General features: G+C 49.6%; 1 protein-coding gene across 1 annotated transcript in view; it reads left to right on the forward strand.

Moving 5' to 3' along the window:
* The window catches only part of LOC138674933 (solute carrier organic anion transporter family member 1A2-like), an 86,543-nt gene extending 68,034 nt beyond the window's left edge, over positions 1–18,509 (forward strand). Inside the window, exons 9-15 of the mRNA XM_069762770.1 lie at positions 6,259–6,423; positions 6,494–6,689; positions 16,728–16,890; positions 16,953–17,122; positions 17,212–17,276; positions 17,367–17,484; positions 17,903–18,509. Of these exons, the coding sequence (XP_069618871.1) occupies positions 6,259–6,423; positions 6,494–6,689; positions 16,728–16,890; positions 16,953–17,122; positions 17,212–17,276; positions 17,367–17,484; positions 17,903–18,014 (989 nt within the window). The 3' untranslated portion in view covers positions 18,015–18,509. The remainder of the gene's footprint in view (positions 1–6,258; positions 6,424–6,493; positions 6,690–16,727; positions 16,891–16,952; positions 17,123–17,211; positions 17,277–17,366; positions 17,485–17,902) is intronic.
* The last annotated feature ends 1,155 nt before the right edge of the window (positions 18,510–19,664 follow it).

Below are 19,664 nucleotides of genomic sequence, written 5' to 3' on the forward strand. Positions count from 1 at the left end.
GGGTATTACAGGAAATTCGTTCCCAATTACAGCAGCGTGGCCAAGCCCCTCACTGATCTGACCCGTAAGAACCAACCCCGCCAGGTAACCTGGACCCCAAAGTGTGAGGAAGCCTTCCGCAAATTGTCTCTTCAGAGAGGAAGAGGACTAGAACTCTAGTGCCACCTATTGGAAGTAGCAACCCTAACAGTCAATGTCGACTCTTTAACGAGCCTTGTCACATGACTTAGGATAATAGCCAAACCAGAATCTCAATTTGCAGACACTGTGCTTCGGGGTACTGCCCCTCGTCAGTGCAAAGTGGAGATCTGGTTTGGCTGATTGAGAGGCGTCTGACCGGGATCCAAGAAGTATCGTTTCTTCTTGCGGAGAGTGACATAAGCATGTCGAGGTGAGGAGACTTAATAAAGCCGCAATGCTCCTCTGGGAAATATGCAAATTGTCTCTTTAGAGAGGAAGAGGACTAGAACTCTAGTGCCACCTATTGGAAGTAGCAATCCTAACAGTCAATGTCGACTCTTTATCGAGCCTTTGGAAGCCTTCCGCTAACTAAAAGACGCCCTCAACAATACCCCTGTATTGGCCGCACCTGATCCAACTAAACGTTTCCTTGTTCACACAGACGCTTCTATGTTTGGATTGGGGGCAGTACTGAGCCAAGTCGGGCCGGACGGCCAAGAGCACCCGGTAGCTTACCTGAGTCGGAAACTACTGCCCCATGAAGTAAGCTATGCGGCCATCGAGAAGGAGTGCCTGGCAATAGTATGGGCACTCAAAAAGTTGCAACCATAGTTGTATGGACGACAGTTTTCCCTCCTAACGGACCATAATCCCCTAGTCTGGCTTAATCGGGTCTCCGGAGACAACGCCAGATTACTGCGGTGGAGTTTAGCCCTACAACCTCTGGACTTCACCATCCACTACAGACCCGGCAAACAAAACGGTAATGCCGATGGACTAAGTCGACAAACGGAACTTGTACCAACCCCATAAACTTTGGTCATCCCCAAACCGATCCGTTAACGATCAGACTGTGTATGCTGATCGCGTCACTGAAAAGGGGAGCCGTGTTACGGAACCACTCAGCACCCAGAGTATGTTGTGCAGTTATATGTATGTATAATAGGTTCCACGTGAGATGCATGTCCCTAATGCATCAGTCCACAGGCTGCGCCCCTGGGCAGAGGGGGCAAGATATCCCCCTTCTGTCCTCCCCCCACCTTTGTAATTCCCACAGTAAATATCGGCAGGCTCCGGCCACCTGCGGCTATTGTAATGTATGTCTGGCATGCCGCTTTTCTATTGGCCTGCCCTCTGTATCTGTGTTATATATTCTGTGTCCTGTGAGTAAAGTGTTGTCAGACTGGAAATACGTGGAGAAGCAGTGATCTTTTATATGCGCCCATGTAACCAAGCGATTCCAGCCAGCGTCCTTCATTCAGACTCCAGCCAAAGCAGAGTGGACCTCCTGAAACACGGGGTGGTACTGAAAGAGGTACCCCAGCTTGGTAGACCCTGTTACAGTGCAGAAGTGGAGTTTTTCTATGAAGTGGGTGGTGGGACTATGGGAGTTTCGAGGGGTGGAGGTGAAGCTGGGGCGGAGTCTCAAGGGGGTCCAAAAATTTTGCCAGTATGGGGCCCCTGAAATTCCTGGTGGCAGCCCTGATTAGGACCATTCTTCTTTACTAATAGTAACACTCTTTATTTATATAGCACCAACATATTCCGCAGCGCTTTACAGTTTAACAGTTTCAAACACAGCAGTCATAAGTAACAACATTAACAATACAATAATTAAAGGGAACCTGTCACCCCCCTCAGGCGTTTGTAACTAAAAGAGCCGCCTTGTGCTGCACAAATGCTGCATTCTGACAAGGTGGCTCTTTAGTTACAAATGCCTGCACATGCTGAAATAAACACTTATAAAATTTGCCACCACATACCCTGAATCCGTCCGGGAGGCGGGTCTTTCCTTTCTAATTAGACGCAGCACAGCCGTCACTCCAGAGCTGTGCGTGCCGGGCGCCGCCTCCTCTTCCTGCATTATAGTTCCTGGCGCCTGCACTGTAAGTAAGAAGGGCAGCGCAACTGCGCATGCCCGGAAAAAATACTTACAGAAGGGGAGATTGAAGACAGGTCTCCATGAAGGGGAGATTGGAGACAGGTCTGTAGTTGTTTGTGCAGGATGGGTCGAGAGAGGGTTATTTAAGTAATGGAGTAATAATAGAGTGTTTGAAGGAGGAGGGGAAAATGCCAGAGGAGAGGGAGAGATTAAAGATTGTAGTTAGGTGAGTTGTGATGACTGGAAAGAGAGACTGGAGGAGATGTGAGGGAATGGGGTCGGTAGTGCATGTAGTCGGACGAGAAGAGAGGAGCTTGGAGACTTCTTCTGTGATGGGATCAAATGTGGAGAATGAGCCAGGGGAAATGCAGGGAGGGATGGGAGTCACTGGACTTGGTGATTGGGAGCGAATTTCCTGATGGATGTTATCCATTTTCTCTATAAAGTGGGAGGCCAGGTCATCAGCACAAATGTCTGTGATAGGGGCTTGTGCTTTTGGCCTGAGGGAGTGAAAGGTATCAAAAAGTGTCTTGGGGTTGTTGGATAGTGAGGAGATCAGGGTGGTGAAGTAGGTCTGTTTGGCGAGGTGAAGGGCAGAGTTAGAGGTTATTAACATAAATTTGAAGTGGATGAAGTCTTCTGGTGTGCAAGTTTTCCTCCATAAGCGATCAGCACTCCTAGAGCATCTCTGGAGAATGCGGGTTTTCTGAATTTGTGGTAGGTAGGAGTGTGCTGAGGTGGGTGAGCATTTTTGAGCGTGAAGGAGAGAATTTTGTGGTCAGAGGGGGAAGGGGTGAGTTATCTAGGTAGGAGATTGAACACAGCCGGAAAACAGACCAGGTAAAGGGTGTTACCTCTTTGTGTGTTTCAGAGGTTGAGAGCTGTGAGAGGCCTAGAGAAGTGGTTAGTGATAGAAGCTGGGACACAGATGTAGAAGTGGGGCTGTTGATGTGGATGTTGAAGTCCCCCAGGATAAGGGTTGGGAGTTCTGAGGACATGAAATGAGGCAACCAGGCTGAGAAATGGTCCAGGAAGTGGGTGGGTGAGCCTGGGGGCCGGTATATGACCGCTACTCTGAGGGAGAGGGGACGGAAGAGCCTGATAGTGTGGACCTCAAAAGAAGGGAATGAGAGTGATGGAACTGGGGGGATGACCTGGAAGGTGCATTGTGGGGACAGGAGTATGCCAACTCCACCACCAGGTCTGTTTGTGGGTCTCGGGAAATGGGAGAATTGTAAGCCACCATGGGAAATGGCAGCAGGGGAGACAGTGTCAGAATCCTGAATCCAAGTTTCAGTGAGGGCCAACAGATTCAGAGAGTTGTTCAGAAAGTAGTTGTGCAGGAAAGGGAAGCTTGTTACATACCGACTGTGGATTCCAAGGGGCACAGTTAAAAGAAGGAGATGAAGGAGTGCAACAAATGTTAATGTTAGTAAGTTAGTTAGTAACTCTTCTCAATCTATACACTTGGCTTGGGACAACTCATAAAGTCCCATGGATTCCAGTACCACCTCTATGCTGATGACACTCAGATCTACCTCTCTGGCCCAGACGTCACCACTCTGCTGTCCAGAATCCCAGAGTGCCTATCAGCCATCTCCTCCTTCTTCTCCTCTCGCTTCCTCAAACTCAATGTGGACAAATCTGAACTCATCATCTTTCCTCCATCCCACAAATCTTCCTTACCTGACCTATCTATCGCAGTCAATGACATCATGCTTTCCCCTGTACAAGAAGTCCGCTGCCTCGGAGTAACCTTCGACTCTGCCCTGTCCTTCAAACCACACATCCAAGCTCTTTCCACCTCCTGTCGCCTCCAGCTCAAAAATATCTCCAGGATCCGTCCCTTCCTCAACCCCCAATCTACTAAAATGCTTGTGCACGCCCTCATCATTTCCCGCCTTGACTAGGGCAACATCCTTTTCTGTGGCCTCCCTGCTAACACCCTTGCACCTCTCCAGTCCATCCTTAACTCTGCTGCCCGACTAATCCATCTCTCTCCTCGCTACTCCTCTGCTTCCCCCCTCTGCAAATCTCTTCACTGGCTCCCATTCCCTCAGCGTATCCAGTTCAAATTACTAATACTGACCTACAAAGCCATCCACAACCTGTCTTCTCCATATATCTCTGAACTAATCTCTCGATATCTTCCCTCACGTGATCTCCGGTCCTCACAAGACCTCCTCCTCTCCTCCACACTTATTCGCTCCTCATCCAATTGCCTCCAAGACTTCTCCCGAATATCCCCCATCCTCTGGAACTCTCTGCCCCAACACGTCCGACTATCAACCACAGTCGGATCCTTCAGCCGGAACCTGAAAACTCATCTCTTCAGGAAAGCCTACAGCCTGCACTGACACCGCTGCTGCCTCATCACGATCGAAGCTACCGCCTCACCAACACCGGAGCTACCGCCTCACCAACACCGGAGCTACCGCCTCACCAACACCGGAGCTACCGCCTCACCAACACCGAAGCTACCGCCTCACCAACACCGGAGCTACCGCCTCACCACTACCGGAGCTACCGCCTCACCAACACCGGAGCTACCGCCTCACCAACACCGGAGCTACCGTCTCACCAACACCAGAGCTACCGCCTCACCAACACCGGAGCTACCGCCTCACCAACACCGGAGCTACCACCTCACCACTACCGGAGCTACCGCCTCACCAACACCGGAGCTCCTGCAACCCTCAACCTACTGTCTCCTTCCCCATAATCCTGTAGAATGTAAGCCCGCATGGGCAGGGTCCTCGCCCCTCTGTATCAGTCCGTCATTGTTAGTTTGTTTACTGTATGTGATATTTGTAACTTGTATGTAACCCCTTCTCACGTACAGCACCATGGAATCAATGGTGCTATATAAATAAATAATAATAATAATAATAATAATAATAATAAGGGATCTATGTGAGGTGGGGTAGGGGTTGAAGTTCTTGGATGGGGGACCGGGGTTGGAGGAGATGTCCCCTGAAATCAGTAGGAGTAAGAAGATAAAGAGGTAGTAGCTATTGGAATTGTAAGAAGTTTTTTGTGCAGAGTGTTTGGGTAAGATGGGCTAAGGATTTTCAGGAAGGTGAGAAGTGCATGGGAGCTGTACATGGGAGAGGGAAGGAGAGAGGAGCTGGTGTGTATGAGTCGTGGTGGAGGGGGGATTGGGCGGTGAATGTGGATGGCAAGGGAACACAGGAGGATAGAAATAAAGCACATGGATAAAAGGGAGAGCAAAGTTTGGGTTACCTGACTCCTGCCCTGACTAACTGCCATTAAGTAACTGCTTTTTCTTGATGCTTAGCTGCTGAGATGCTTTGCTGAGAACAAGCGTGCACCTCTTACAATGCTTCTAAATTTATAGGCCACAATACATGGTCAGGAGAGAGGGATTGTGGGAGCTGGTTTGGGATAAGTTAGCAGCATTTGCTCTACACACCCGGGTGTGAATAGATGATGACAGACAATAGTCCTGCCTCCGTCTCTATGCTATAACATCTTTCCCAAGATGATATCTACAGTGACCACCATTCCATGGAAAGATAACGGTAAGTACTGAGTACAATGCTACAGATGAATTACAGCAAATATCCAATAAGCAGAGTTCATTAGAGTCTATTGCAGCAGACGAGACAGCAAGCAGAGGTGGGGAGTTCTACCTGTGTGAAGAGAGAAGATGGATGTTAATTCTTTGCCATGGATTAACTGCTTTTTCTTGATGCTTAGCTTCTGGGATGCTTTGCTGAGTGGATGCGTGCAAGCCCCCCACACGCCTTTAGTAGTCTTCCCTATCTGCGTACACGTAGTTCCCTGTAGGCACTTATCTCTGTTCCTGGGTGGCTCCAAGTGGTCGGCCCTGCTGGCACCAAACCAGATAAAACAGCATATAAAGCCGTATATTGCATTGTATAGGCATCTGGTCTTCTCGGGGCGTCCACAGCTTCTCCTCCCTCTACACATCCTCTGTAGTCCGGGAACGTCTAGGACTTTTCAGAGTTTTTTTGGCCATTTTGCCTGAGCAGGACGAGCTGCTGATAATTGTGTACACAGCATATACAGGGAGCATACAGTAGTGTATCCACAGTGTTTCGCCCTATGGCACCTGCACAGGTAGAAGAGGTGCCCTCCGCGTGGACATGAGAGTGATGGGGGAGGTTTGTCCTTCATGCTTTCACGGACATGTTTTCTTTCCTCCCTCCCAGGATTCCTCACGCTGCTGCAGAACCTCCTGAAGAACCGCGTGTACCTGCTGTTCCTGCTGGTGACGGTGCTGCAGTTCAGCGCCTTTGTGGGGTTCATGACGTTCCTGCCCAAATACCTAGAGCAGCAGTACGGCAAGCCTGCTTCTGAGGCCATATTCCTGATCGGTGAGAGCAAAGCACAAGATGGCGGTGATATGGTGGATGACGAGCGGCATCACATCTCCTTTCTCCACAGGAGTCTACAGTCTCCCCGTTATTGCGGTCGGCTACTTCCTGGGGGGATTCCTCATGAAAAAATACAAAACATCAACATTCATGGCCGCAAAGTTGGGGTTCGGCACCTCGGTCACCGAATATCTGCTGTACCTGCTGGCGTTCACCATGGTGTGTAAGAACGCGGCCATGGCCGGGCTGACCGTGACCTACGATGGGTGAGAGGGCAAAGCACCCCACTATCTGTAGTCTGTACCTCGAGTTTCAGTGTAATTATCCTGTACCCCGAGTGTGAGCGTCATTCTCCCGTATCCCAAGTGTCAGTGTCATTATCCTGTACCCCGAGTGTGAGCGTCATTATCCTGTACCCCAAGTGTCAGTGTCATTATCCTGTACCCCGAGTGTGAGCGTCATTATCCCGTATCCCGAGTGTCAGTGTCATTATCCAGTACCGTGAGTGTCAGTGTCATTATCCTGTACCCCAAGTGTCAGTCATTATCCAATACCCCGAGTGTCAGAGTCATTATCCTGTACCCCGAGTGTCAGTGTCATTATCCTGTACCCCAAGGGTCAGCGTCATTATCCTGTACCCTAAGTGTCAGTGTCATTATCCTGTACCCCGAGTGTCAGTGTCATTATCCTGTACCCTGAGTGTCAGTGTCATTATCCTGTACCCCGAATGTCAGTGTCATTATCCTGTACCCCCAGTGTCAGTGTCATTATCCTGTACCCCGAGTGTCAGTGTCATTATCCTGTACCCCAAGGGTCAGTTTCATTATCCTGTACCCTGAGTGTGAGAGTCATTATCCTGTACCCTGAGTGTCAGTGTCATTATCCTGTACCCCAAGTGTCAGTGTCATTATCCTGTACCCCGAGTGTCAATGTCATTATCCTGTACCCCAAGGGTCAGCGTCATTATCCTGTACCCCGAGTGTCAGTGTCATTATCCTGTACCCTGAGTGTCAGTGTCATTATCCTGTACCCCGAGTGTGAGCGTCATTATCCCGTATCCCGAGTGTCAGTGTCATTATCCAGTACCGTGAGTGTCAGTGTCATTATCCTGTACCCCAAGTGTCAGTCATTATCCAATACCCCGAGTGTCAGAGTCATTATCCTGTACCCCGAGTGTCAGTGTCATTATCCTGTACCCCAAGGGTCAGCGTCATTATCCTGTACCCCGAGTGTCAGTGTCATTATCCTGTACCCTGAGTGTCAGTGTCATTATCCTGTACCCCAAGTGTCAGTGTCATTATCCTGTACCCTGAGTGTGAGAGTCATTATCCTGTACCCTGAGTGTCAGTGTCATTATCCTGTACCCCAAGTGTCAGTGTCATTATCCTGTACCCCGAGTGTCAGTGTCATTATCCTGTACCCCGAGTGTCAGTGTCATTATCCTGTACCCCGAGTGTCAGTGTCATTATCCTGTACCCCGAGTGTCAGTGTCATTATCCTGTACCCCGAGTGTCAGTGTCATTATCCTGTACCCCGAGTGTCAATGTCATTATCCTGTACCCCGAGTGTCAGAGTCATTATCCTGTACCCCGAGTGTCAGTGTCATTATCCTGTACCCCGAGGGTCAGCGTCATTATCCTGTACCCTGAGTGTCAGCGTCATTATCCTGTACCCTGAGTGTCAGTGTCATTATCCTGTACCCTGAGTGTCAGTGTCATTATCCTGTACCCCAAGTGTCAGTGTCATTATCCTGTACCCTGAGTGTGAGCGTCATTATCCTGTACCCTGTGTGTCAGTGTCATTATCCTGTACCCCGAGTGTCAGTGTCATTATCCTGTACCCCAAGTGTCAGTGTCATTATCCTGTACTGTCACGATTCACACCGTGACCGTCACCCCTACGTCACGGATCGGGGTGACTTTAGGCCAACAGACGGCTATCACATGTGCAGGGGGCTTATCTTAGTTATCCCTCCACTTCACAATGTGATGAAAAAACACACACAAGACTATTGACCTCTTAGTTTACAGCAGGGGCTTATTTTAGGTATCCCACTGCTCTTCAATATACCACGAACTGCAGGGATGTATGTATATCCCGCTTACAGTTCCATTCAACACTTGTAGTTCTCTGGTGCCCCCTTACTCTCAGGTCAGATTAGGTACTGCACCCTGGATAATTAGTCGCCAGACAGGCTGCCTGCTATGTACTGGCTATTGGGCACGCTGCAGCGACGCGATAACTACTCCCACTCAGGCAGGAACAATAATTATCAACGCCGCAGTCGCTACAACATCACCCCAAAAGCCTGCACACGGTATCGCTGCCACCAGCTTCGATTAAACGGGTCCTGTATCCCGAGTGTCATTGTCCTGTACCCCCAGTGTAAGTCTACCATCCATCCCAGCATCTGTGTCCCACCCATCTCAGTGTTGGTGTCCTTCCCCAATATCGGTGTCCTTTCCTCCCAGTGTCAGTGTCCCTTCCCCCCAGTGTCGGTGTCCCTTCCCCCCAGTGTCGGTGTCCCTTCTGTCCAGTGTCAGTGTCCTTTCCTTCCCCAGTGTTGGTGTCCCTTCCCCTCAGTGTTCATATCCCTTCCCCCCAGTGTCTGTGTCCCTTCCCCCCTGTGTCAGTGTCCCTTCCCCCCAGTGTCAGTGTCCCTTCCTTCCCCAGTGTTGGTGTCCCTTCCCCCCAGTGTTCGTATCCCTTTCCCTCAGTGTCTGTGTCCCTTCCCTCACAGTGTCGGTGTCCCTTCCCCCCTGTGTCAGTGTCTCTTCCCTCCAGTGTCAGTGTCCCTTCCTTCCCCAGTGTTGGTGTCCCTTCCCCCCAGTGTTCGTATCACTTTCCCTCAGTGTGTGTGTCCCTTCCCTCACAGTGTCGGTGTCCCTTCCTCCAACAGTGTTAGTGTCCCTCCCTCCCACAGTGTCGGTGTCCTTCCCCCCCCCCCCCCCCGTGTCGGTGTCCCTCCCCCCAGTGTCAGTGTCCCTTCCCCCCAGTGTCAGCGTCTAGTGTCTCTTCCCTCCAGTGTCAGTGTTCCTTCCCCCACAGTGTCAGTGTCCATTCCCTCCAGTGTCATTGTTCTTACTCCCCAGTGTCCCTGTCCCTTCCTTCCCCAGTGTCGGTGTCCCTCCCCCCAGTGTCAGTGTCCCTTCCCCCACAGTGTCAGTGTCCATTCCCTCCAGTGTCATTGTTCTTACTCCCCAGTGTCCCTGTCCCTTCCCCGCAGTATCGGTGTCTCCCCCAGTGTCAGTTTCCCTCCCAGTGTCGGTGTCTTTTCTCCCACAGTGTTGTTGTCCTTTCCCCTTCACTGTCGGTGTCCCTTCCCCCCCAGTGTCGGTGTCCCTTCCCATCAATGTCGGTGTTTTTTCCACAGTGTCAGTGTCCCTTTCCCACACTGTCGGTGTCCCTTTCCCCACACTGTGGGTGACCCTTCTTCCACACTGGCAGTGACCCTTCCCTCCAGTGTCAATGTCCCCCTCCCAGTGTTGTTGTCCCTTCTCCTCCAGTGTTGGTGACCTTTCCCTCTCCAAGTGTCGGTGTTCCTTTCCCCCAATTGTCGGTGTCCCTTTCCCACACTGTCCATGTCCCTTCCACCCAGTGTCGGTATCCCTTCCCCTACACTGTCAGTATCTGTTCCCTGTAGTGTCGGTGACGTTTTCCCCAATGTCTGTGTCCCATCCCCACACTGTTGGTTTCCCTTCCCCCACAATGTCGATTTCCCCCCTCCCAGCATTGGTGTCCCTTCCCCCCAGTGTCGGTGACCCCCCCAGTGTCGGTGACCCCCCAGTGTCGGTGTCCCTTCCCTCCAGTGTCAGTGACCCTTTCCTCCCCAAGTGTCGGTGTCCCTTCCCCCCAATGTTGGTGATTACCCCCTGTGTCCATGTCCCTTCCTTCCCCCAGTGTCAATGTCTCCTCCCTTCAGTGTCAGGGTTTCTTTCCCACACTGTCATTGTCCCTTCCCCCAGACTGTCGGTGTTCGTTTCCTGTAGCGTCGGTGTCCCCTTCCCCATGTTCTGGGCTTCCCATCATGCTGCAGTCTGACTTGTTGCTCTCTGTAACGGGGTCTACCAAGCTGGGGTACCTCTTTCAGTACCACCCCGTGTTTCAGGAGGTCCACTCTGCTTTGGCTGGAGTCTGAATGAAGGACGCTGGCTGGAATTGCTTGGTTACATGGGAGCATATAAAAGATCACTGCTTCTCCATGTATTTCCAGTCTGATAACACTTTACTCACAGGACACAGAATATATCACACAGATACACAGGGCAGGCCAATAGAAAAGCGGCAGGCCAGACATACATTACAATAGCCGCAGGTGGCCGGAGCCTGCCGATATTTACTGTGGGAATGACAAAGGTGGGGGGCGGACAGAAGGGGAATTGTTGTGAATTATGTGACAGAGCTCCCTCCTGTAGTCACAAGTGGTACTTCGGCTGATTCTCTCTGGGAGCTTCCGTTTGTGGAGGAAAGTGGTACTGCGGCTTCTGAGTTTCCTCCCTCAGGTGATCTGGTGAGGTCGTTAGGTGCTTCTCTACTTAACTCCACCTAATGCTTTGATCCTGGCTTCCTGTCAATGTTCCAGTGTTGGACTTGTTTTTCCCTGGATCATTCCTGTGGCCTGCTGCTCTGCATAGCTAAGTTCTTCTTTGCTATTTGTTTGCTATTTTTTCTGTCCAGCTTGTCTAATTTGTTGCTGGAAGCTCTGGGACGCAAAGGGTGTACCTCCGTGCCGTTAGTTCGGTACGGAGGGTCTTTTTGCCCCCTTTGCGTGGTTTTCTTTAGGGTTTTGTGTAGACCGCAAAGTTATCTTTCCTATCCTCGCTCTGTTAAGAAAGTCGGGCCTCACTTTGCTGAATCTATTTCATCTCTACGATTGTCTTTTCATCTTAACTCACAGTCATTATATGTGGGGGACTGCCTTTTCCTTTGGGGTATTTCTCTGAGGCAAGGTAGGCTTATTTTCTATCTTCAGGCTAGTTAGTTTCTCAGGCTGTGCCGAGTTGCATAGGCAGAGTTAGGCGCAATCCACGGCTGCCTCTAGTGTTGTTTGGAGAGGATTAGGGATTGCGGTCTACAGAGTTCCCACGTCTCAGAGCTCGTTCTATGATTTTGGGTTATTGTCAGATCACTGTATGTGCTCTGACCGCTATGTCCATTGTGGTACTGAATTGCCTCTCATAACAGTACAGGAAGCCAAAAGTACTAATGATTCTCAATAGAGGGAAAAAAGAAGTTCTGAGACCATTTTTTTTTCTTGGCTTTGTGTTTTGTCTTTTTTTTCCCCTAGACATTTGGGTGGTTCAGGACACAGGTGTAGCGATGGACATTAGAAGTCTGTCTTCATTTGTGGATCAGCTCTCGGCAAGAGTACAAAAGATTCAAGACACTATTGATCAGAAATCTATGTTAGAACCAAGAATTCCTATTCCTGATTTGTTTTTTGGAGATAGAACTAAGTTTCTGAGTTTCAAAAATAATTGTAAACTGTTTCTGGCTTTGAAACCTCGCTCCTCTGATGATCCAGTTCAACAGGTTTTGATTATTATTTCTTTTTTGCACGGCGACCCTCAGGACTCGGCATTTTCTCTTGCGCCAGGAGATCCTGCATTAAGTAATATTGATGCGTTTTTCCTGGCGCTCGGATTGCTGTACGATGAGCCTAATTCAGTGGATCAGGCAGAAAAGAATTTGCTGGCTCTTTGTCAGGGTCAGGATGAGATAGAGGTATATTGTCAGAAATTTAGAAAGTGGTCTGTGCTCACTCAATGGAATGAAGGTGCGCTGGCAGCTATGTTCAGAAAGGGTCTCTCTGAAGCCCTTAAGGATGTCATGGTGGGATTTCCTATGCCTGCTGGTTTGAATGAGTCTATGTCTTTGGCCATTCAGATCGGTCGACGCTTGCGTGAGCGTAAATCTGTGCACCATTTGGCGGTATTACCTGAGCTTAAACCTGAGCCTATGCAGTGCGATAGGACTTTGACCAGAGTTAAACGGCAAGAACACAGACGTCTGAATGGGCTGTGTTTCTACTGTGGTGAATCCACTTATGCTATCTCTGATTGTCCTAAGCGCACTAAGCGGTTCGCTAGGTCTGCCACCATTGGTACGGTACCTTGATCTGCTCTTTGTCATCGTATTCTATCATGGCATTTGTGGACTCAGGCGCTGCTCTGAATTTGATGGACTTGGAGTATGCTAAGCGTTGTGGGTTTCTCTTGGAGCCCTTGCAGTGTCCTATTCCATTGGTAGGAATTGATGCCACGCCTTTGGCCAAGAATAAGCCTCAATACAGGACCCAGCTGACCATGTGCATGGCTCCTGCACATCAGGAGGTTATTTGCTTTCTGGTGTTGCATAATCTGCATGATGTGGTCGTGTTGGGGTTGCCATGGCTACAAGCCCATAATCCAGTATTAGATTGGAAATCCATGTCTGTGTCCAGCTGGGGTTGTCAGGGGGTACATGGTGATGTCCCATTTCTGACTATTTCGTCATCCACCCCTTCTGAGGTTCCTGAGTTCTTGTCTGATTACCGGGATTTATTTGATGAGCCCAAGTCCGATACCCTACCTCCGCATAGGGATTGTGATTGTGCTATCAATTTGATTCCTGGTAGTAAATTCCCAAAAGGTCGACTGTTTAATTTATCCGTGCCTGAGCACGCCGCTATGCGCAGTTATGTGAAGGAATCCCTGGAGAAGGGACATATTCGCCCGTCATCGTCACCTTTAGGAGCAGGGTTCTTTTTTGTAGCCAAGAAGGATGGTTCGCTGAGACCTTGTATAGATTACCGCCTTCTAAATAAGATCACGGTTAAATTTCAGTACCCCTTGCCATTGTTATCTGATTTGTTTGCTCGGATTAAGGGGGCTAGTTGATTCACCAAGATAGATCTTCGTGGTGCGTATAATCTGGTGAGAATCAGGCGAGGCGATGAATGGAAAACTGCATTTAATACGCCCGAGGGTCATTTTGAGTATCTTGTGATGCCATTCGGACTTGCCAATGCTCCAACAGTGTTTCAGTCCTTTATGCATGACATCTTCCGAGAGTACCTGGATAAATTCCTGATTGTGTACTTGGATGACATTTTGATCTTCTCGGATGATTGGGAGTCTCACGTGAAGCAGGTCAGAACGGTTTTTCAGGTCCTGCGTGCTAATTATTTGTTTGTGAAGGGATCAAAGTGTCTCTTTGGTGTGCAGAAGGTTTCATTTTTGGGGTTCATCTTTTCCCCTTCTACTATCGAGATGGATCCTGTTAAGGTCCAAGCCATCCATGATTGGACTCAGCCGACATCTCTGAAAAGTCTGCAAAAGTTCCTGGGCTTTGCTAATTTTTATCGTCGCTTCATCTGCAATTTTTCTAGTATTGCCAAACCATTGACCGATTTGACCAAGAAGGGTGCGGATTTGGTCAATTGGTCTTCTGCTGCGGTGGAAGCTTTTCAGGAGTTGAAGCGTCGTTTTTGCTGTGCCCCTGTGTTGTGTCAGCCAGATGTTTCTCTTCCGTTCCAGGTCGAGGTTGATGCTTCTGAGATTGGAGCAGGGGCTGTTTTGTCGCAGAGAGGTTCTGATTGCTCAGTGATGAAACCATGCGCTTTTTTTTCCAGGAAGTTTTCGCCTGCTGAGCGAAATTATGATGTGGGCAACCGAGAGTTGCTGGCCATGAAGTGGGCATTCGAGGAGTGGCGTCATTGGCTTGAAGGAGCTAAGCATCGCGTGGTGGTATTGACTGATCATAAGAACTTGACTTATCTCGAGTCTGCCAAGCGGTTGAATCCTAGACAGGCTCGTTGGTCGCTGTTTTTTGCCCGTTTTGACTTTGTGGTTTCGTACCTTCCGGGCTCTAAAAATGTGAAGGCGGATGCTCTGTCTAGGAGTTTTGTGCCCGACTCTCCGGGTTTGTCTGAGCCTTTCGGGTATGCTCAAGGAAGGAGTAATTGTGTCTGCCATCTCCCCTGATTTGCGGCGGGTGCTGCAAAAATTTCAGGCTAATAAACCTGATCGTTGTCCAGCGGAGAGACTGTTTGTCCCTGATAGGTGGACGAATAAAGTTATCTCTGAGGTTCATTGTTCGGTGTTGGCTGGTCATCCTGGAATCTTTGGTACCAGAGAGTTAGTGGCTAGATCCTTTTGGTGGCCGTCTCTGTCGCGGGATGTGCGTGCTTTTGTGCAGTCCTGTGGGACTTGTGCTCGGGCTAAACCCTGCTGTTCTCGTGCCAGTGGGTTGCTTTTGCCCTTGCCGGTCCCGAAGAGGCCTTGGACACATATCTCTATGGATTTTATTTCAGATCTTCCCGTTTCTCAAAAGATGTCAGTCATTTGGGTGGTCTGTGATCGTTTTTCTAAGATGGTCCATCTGGTACCCTTGTCTAAATTGCCTTCCTCCTCTGATTTGGTGCCATTGTTCTTCCAGCATGTGGTTCGTTTACATGGCATTCCAGAGAATATCGTTTCTGACAGAGGTTCCCAGTTTGTTTCAAGGTTTTGGCGAGCCTTTTGTGGTAGGATGGGCATTGACTTGTCTTTTTCCTCGGCTTTCCATCCTCAGACTAATGGCCAGACCGAACGAACCAATCAGACCTTGGAAACATATCTGAGATGCTTTGTTTCTGCCAATCAGGATGACTGGGTGTCCTTTTTGCCTTTGGCTGAGTTCGTCCTTCATAATCGGGCCAGCTCGGCTACCTTGGTTTCGCCATTTTTCTGCAATTCTAGGTTCCATCCTCGTTTCTCTTCAGGACAGGTTGAGTCTTCGGACTGTCCTGGTGTGGATACTGTGGTGGACAGGTTGCAGCAGAATTGGACTCATGTAGTGGACAATTTGACCTTGTCCCAGGAGAAGGCTCAACGTTTCGCTAATCGCAGACGCCGTGTGGGTCCCCGACTTCGTGTTGGGGATCTGGTTTGGTTATCTTCTCGTCATATTCCTATGAAGGTTTCCTCTCCTAAGTTTAAACCTCGTTTCATTGGTCCGTATAGGATTTCTGAGGTTCTTAATCCTGTGTCTTTTCGTCTGACCCTCCCAGATTCTTTTTCCATACATAACGTATTCCATAGGTCATTGTTGCGGAGATACGTGGCACCTATGGTTCCATCTGTTGACCCTCCTGCCCCGGTTTTGGTGGAGGGGGAATTGGAGTATATTGTGGAGAAGATTTTGGATTCTCGTGTTTCAAGACGGAAACTCCAGTATCTGGTTAAATGGAAGGGTTATGCTCAGGAAGATAATTCCTGGGTTTTTGCCTCTGATGTCCATGCTCCCGATCTTGTTCGTGCCTTTCATGTGGCTCATCCTGGTCGGCCTGGGGGCTCTGGTGAGGGTTCGGTGACCCCTCCTCAAGGGGGGGGGGTACTGTTGTGAATTATGTGGCAGAGCTCCCTCCTGTGGTCACAAGTGGTACTTCGGCTGATTCTCTCTGGGAGCTTCCGTTTGTGGAGGAAAGTGGTACTGCGGCTTCTGAGTTTCCTCCCTCAGGTGATCTGGTGAGGTCGTTAGGTGCTTCTCTACTTAACTCCACCTAATGCTTTGATTCATGCTTCCTGTCAATGTTCCAGTGTTGGACTTGTTTTTCCCTGGATCATTCCTGTGGCCTGCTGCTCTGCATAGCTAAGTTCTTCTTTGCTATTTGTTTGCTATTTTTTCTGTCCAGCTTGTCTAATTTGTTGCTGGAAGCTCTGGGACGCAGAGGGTGTACCTCCGTGCCGTTAGTTCGGTACGGAGGGTCTTTTTGCCCCCTTTGTGTGGTTTTCTTTAGGGTTTTGTGTAGACCGCAAAGTTATCTTTCCTATCCTCGCTCTGTTAAGAAAGTCGGGCCTCACTTTGCTGAATCTATTTCATCTCTACGTTTGTCTTTTCATCTTAACTCACAGTCATTATATGTGGGGGGCTGCCTTTTCCTTTGGGGTATTTCTCTGAGGCAAGGTAGGCTTATTTTTTCTATCTTCAGGCTAGTTAGTTTCTCAGGCTGTGCCGAGTTGCATAGGTAGAGTTAGGCGCAATCCACGACTGCCTCTAGTGTTGTTTGGAGAGGATTAGGGATTGCGGTCAGCAGAGTTCCCACGTCTCAGAGCTCGTTCTATGATTTTGGGTTATTGTCAGATCACTGTATGTGCTCTGACCTCTATGTCCATTGTGGTACTGAATTGCCTCTCATAACAGGGAATATCGTGTCCCCTCTGCCCAGGGGCGCAGCCTGTGTGCTGATGCATCTCACATGGAACCTATTATGCATACATATAACTGCACAACATTTTCTGGGTGCGGAGTGGTTCCGTAACACGTAACACTCTCTTTTTCAGGGTGGAGGCCGTTTCTTTCCTGGACAATGTGACATCGGGGTGTAACGTGAACTGTGGCTGCGCCACTGACGTGTGGGACCCCGTGTGTGGGGATGACGGGGTGGGCTATGTGTCCGCCTGCCTGGCCGGCTGCTCGTCATCTTCGGGAACCGGGGCGGACATGGTGAGAGCCGCAGCGCGCGCCCTGGTGATGAGGTCGGACTCTCCTCTCTGGTTTCCGTGCAGGTTTTCCAGGACTGCGGCTGCGTGCGCTCGGTGAATGGCTCGGCTGCTCGGGGGCAGTGTCCGCGGGAGGAGGCCTGTGATGTCATGCTGGTCTACTTCCTGGTGCTGAACCTGGTCTGCTGCTTCATCTACTCGCTGGGGGCCATGCCCGGGTACATGGTGCTCGTCAGGTGCGGACACCACCCCATCATCCGCCCATGCCGGACCCCCGACCTGCGCAGACACTGACTCATTCTCTCATTGTATCCCCCTACTGTAGGAGTCTGACCCCAGAAGAGAAGTCCTTCGGTCTCGGTCTCCATCTTCTGGCGGCTCGAGCTCTCGGTAAAGGATGAGGGGGAACAGATGGAGACCCCCAAAGGCGGACGGTCCGTGGCCAAGTCAAGAGGCTGACATGTCCCCTCTGCATTTCAGGCGGAATGCCCTCCCCCATTTCTTATGGAGCCGCCATAGACACCACCTGTATAAGGTGGGGGATCAACAGCTGCGGAGACCCCGGGGCCTGCCGCATGTACGACAGCGACACCTACAGGTGAGAGTCGAGCGGAGGAGGCAGTCAGCGACCTGGGAGTGCAGCTCTGGAGGATAAGACAGAATGTAACAGCAGAATAGTGAGCACAGCTCTAGAGGTGACTGGAGGATAAGACACAATGTAACAGCAGTATAGTGAGTGCAGCTCTGGAGGTGACTGGAGGATAAGACAGAATGTAAAAGCAGAATAGTGACCACAGCTCTGGAGGTGACTGGAGGATAAGACACGATGTAACAGCAGAATAGTGAGTGCAGCTCTGGAGGTGACTGGAGGATAAGACACAATGTAACAGCAGAATAGTGAGTGCAGCTCTGGAGGTGACTGGAGGATAAGACACAATGTAACAGCAGTATAGTGAGTGCAGCTCTGGAGGTGACCGCAGGCAGCTCTGTGATTGACGGCTGTTTCTCCTTTCCAGATACTTCTATATTGGGATCCCCACGATTCTGCGCTTTGTCTCCTACATCCCATGCATCTTCATCCTTCTCGCCCTCAGACGGGCGTCCGCTCGCACACAGGGCGGCACATAGTGACCAGGGCGCCAGGTCCCTTTGATACTTTGCACCGCGCCGCGTCCTCAAAGGTCACATGATTCGCTATCGTCATACATCTCTATAGGAAGATGGAGAACTGACAACGGGGGCAGATGCATCATCCAACCAGCATATGTGGGAATAAAGGCCCCTTGTGGGTGTCGTCCTGAATCATTACTGGTGGTATCATCCTCATCATCCTCATCGGTATCATTAGGCTGTCTGCACACCTTGCGGTTTTTTTTTTTTTGCTTTTTTGCTATAAAAACACATAAAAAACACAAGGTGTGCATCCCATCAATTAGAATGCATTCCGCAGATTTTGTGCATATGTTACGCTTTTTCCGCGAAAAAAAACTCATCTCGGTAAAAAACGCAGTATGTTCATTAATTTTGCAGATTTCTTATGGATTTACCACTATATTATTGCATCCCAGGACCTCCGGAAAAATCTGCAAAAAATCCGTAAAAGCAAAGCGCAAAAAACGCAAAAAAAAAACCCTGAAAAATCCATATGCGGATTTCTTGCAGAAAATGTCCGGTTTTGGTCAGGAAATTTCTGCAATAAATCCTGACGTGTGCACTTAGCCTTAGAATCTTTCATCTCAAGAAACAACAGATGTTTCTACAAGTCACTTCTGGGAGGCGCCATCACTCCTCAATAGCAAACAGCAGAATAAATGATCAATCGCCCAAATATTTATCTGCGAGTCCACCAAGGACATGTCCAAGCACAGAACTACTGACTGCAACATGGATCTGTAAACAGGGAGCGCCACCTAGTGGTGGCTGCAGAAAGGATCTTATCATGTATCTCTGTATACAGGGAGCTCCCCCTAGTGGTGGCTGCATACAGGATATTATCATGTATCTCTGTAAACAGGGAGCTCCTCCTAGTGGTGACTGCAGACAGAATCTTATCATGTATCTCTGTATACAGGGAGCTCCCCCTAGTGGTGACTGCAGACAGAATCTTATCATGTATCTCTGTATACAGGGAGCTCCCCCTAGTGGTGGCTGCAGACAGGGTCTTATCATGTATCTCTGTATACAGGGAGCTCCCCCTAGTGGTGACTACAGACAGGATCTTATCATGTATCTCTGTATACAGGGAGCTCCCCCTAGTGGTGACTACAGACAGGATCTTATCATGTATCTCTGTATACAGGGAGCTCCCCCTAGTGGTGGCTGCAGACAGGATCTTATCATGTATCTCTGTATACAGGGAGCTCCCCCTAGTGGTGGCTGCAGAAAGGATCTTATCATGTATCTCTGTATACAGGGAGCTCCCCCTAGTGGTGGCTGCAGACAGGATATTATCATGTATCTCTGTAAACAGGGAGCTCCTCCTAGTGGTGACTGCAGACAGAATCTTATCATGTATCTCTGTATACAGGGAGCTCCCCCTAGTGGTGGCTGCAGACAGGATCTTATCATGTATCTCTGTATACAGGGAGCTCCCCCTAGTGGTGGCTGCAGACAGAATCTTATCATGTATCTCTGTATACAGGGAGCTCCCCCTAGTGGTGACTGCAGACAGAATCTTATCATGTATCTCTGTATACAGGGAGCTCCCCCTAGTGGTGACTGCAGACAGAATCTTATCATGTAACTCTGTATACAGGGAGCTCCCCTGTCACGTTTCAC

The sequence above is a fragment of the Ranitomeya imitator genome, chromosome 4 (genome assembly GCF_032444005.1).
Source record: "Ranitomeya imitator isolate aRanImi1 chromosome 4, aRanImi1.pri, whole genome shotgun sequence".
Lineage (NCBI taxonomy): Eukaryota > Metazoa > Chordata > Amphibia > Anura > Dendrobatidae > Ranitomeya > Ranitomeya imitator.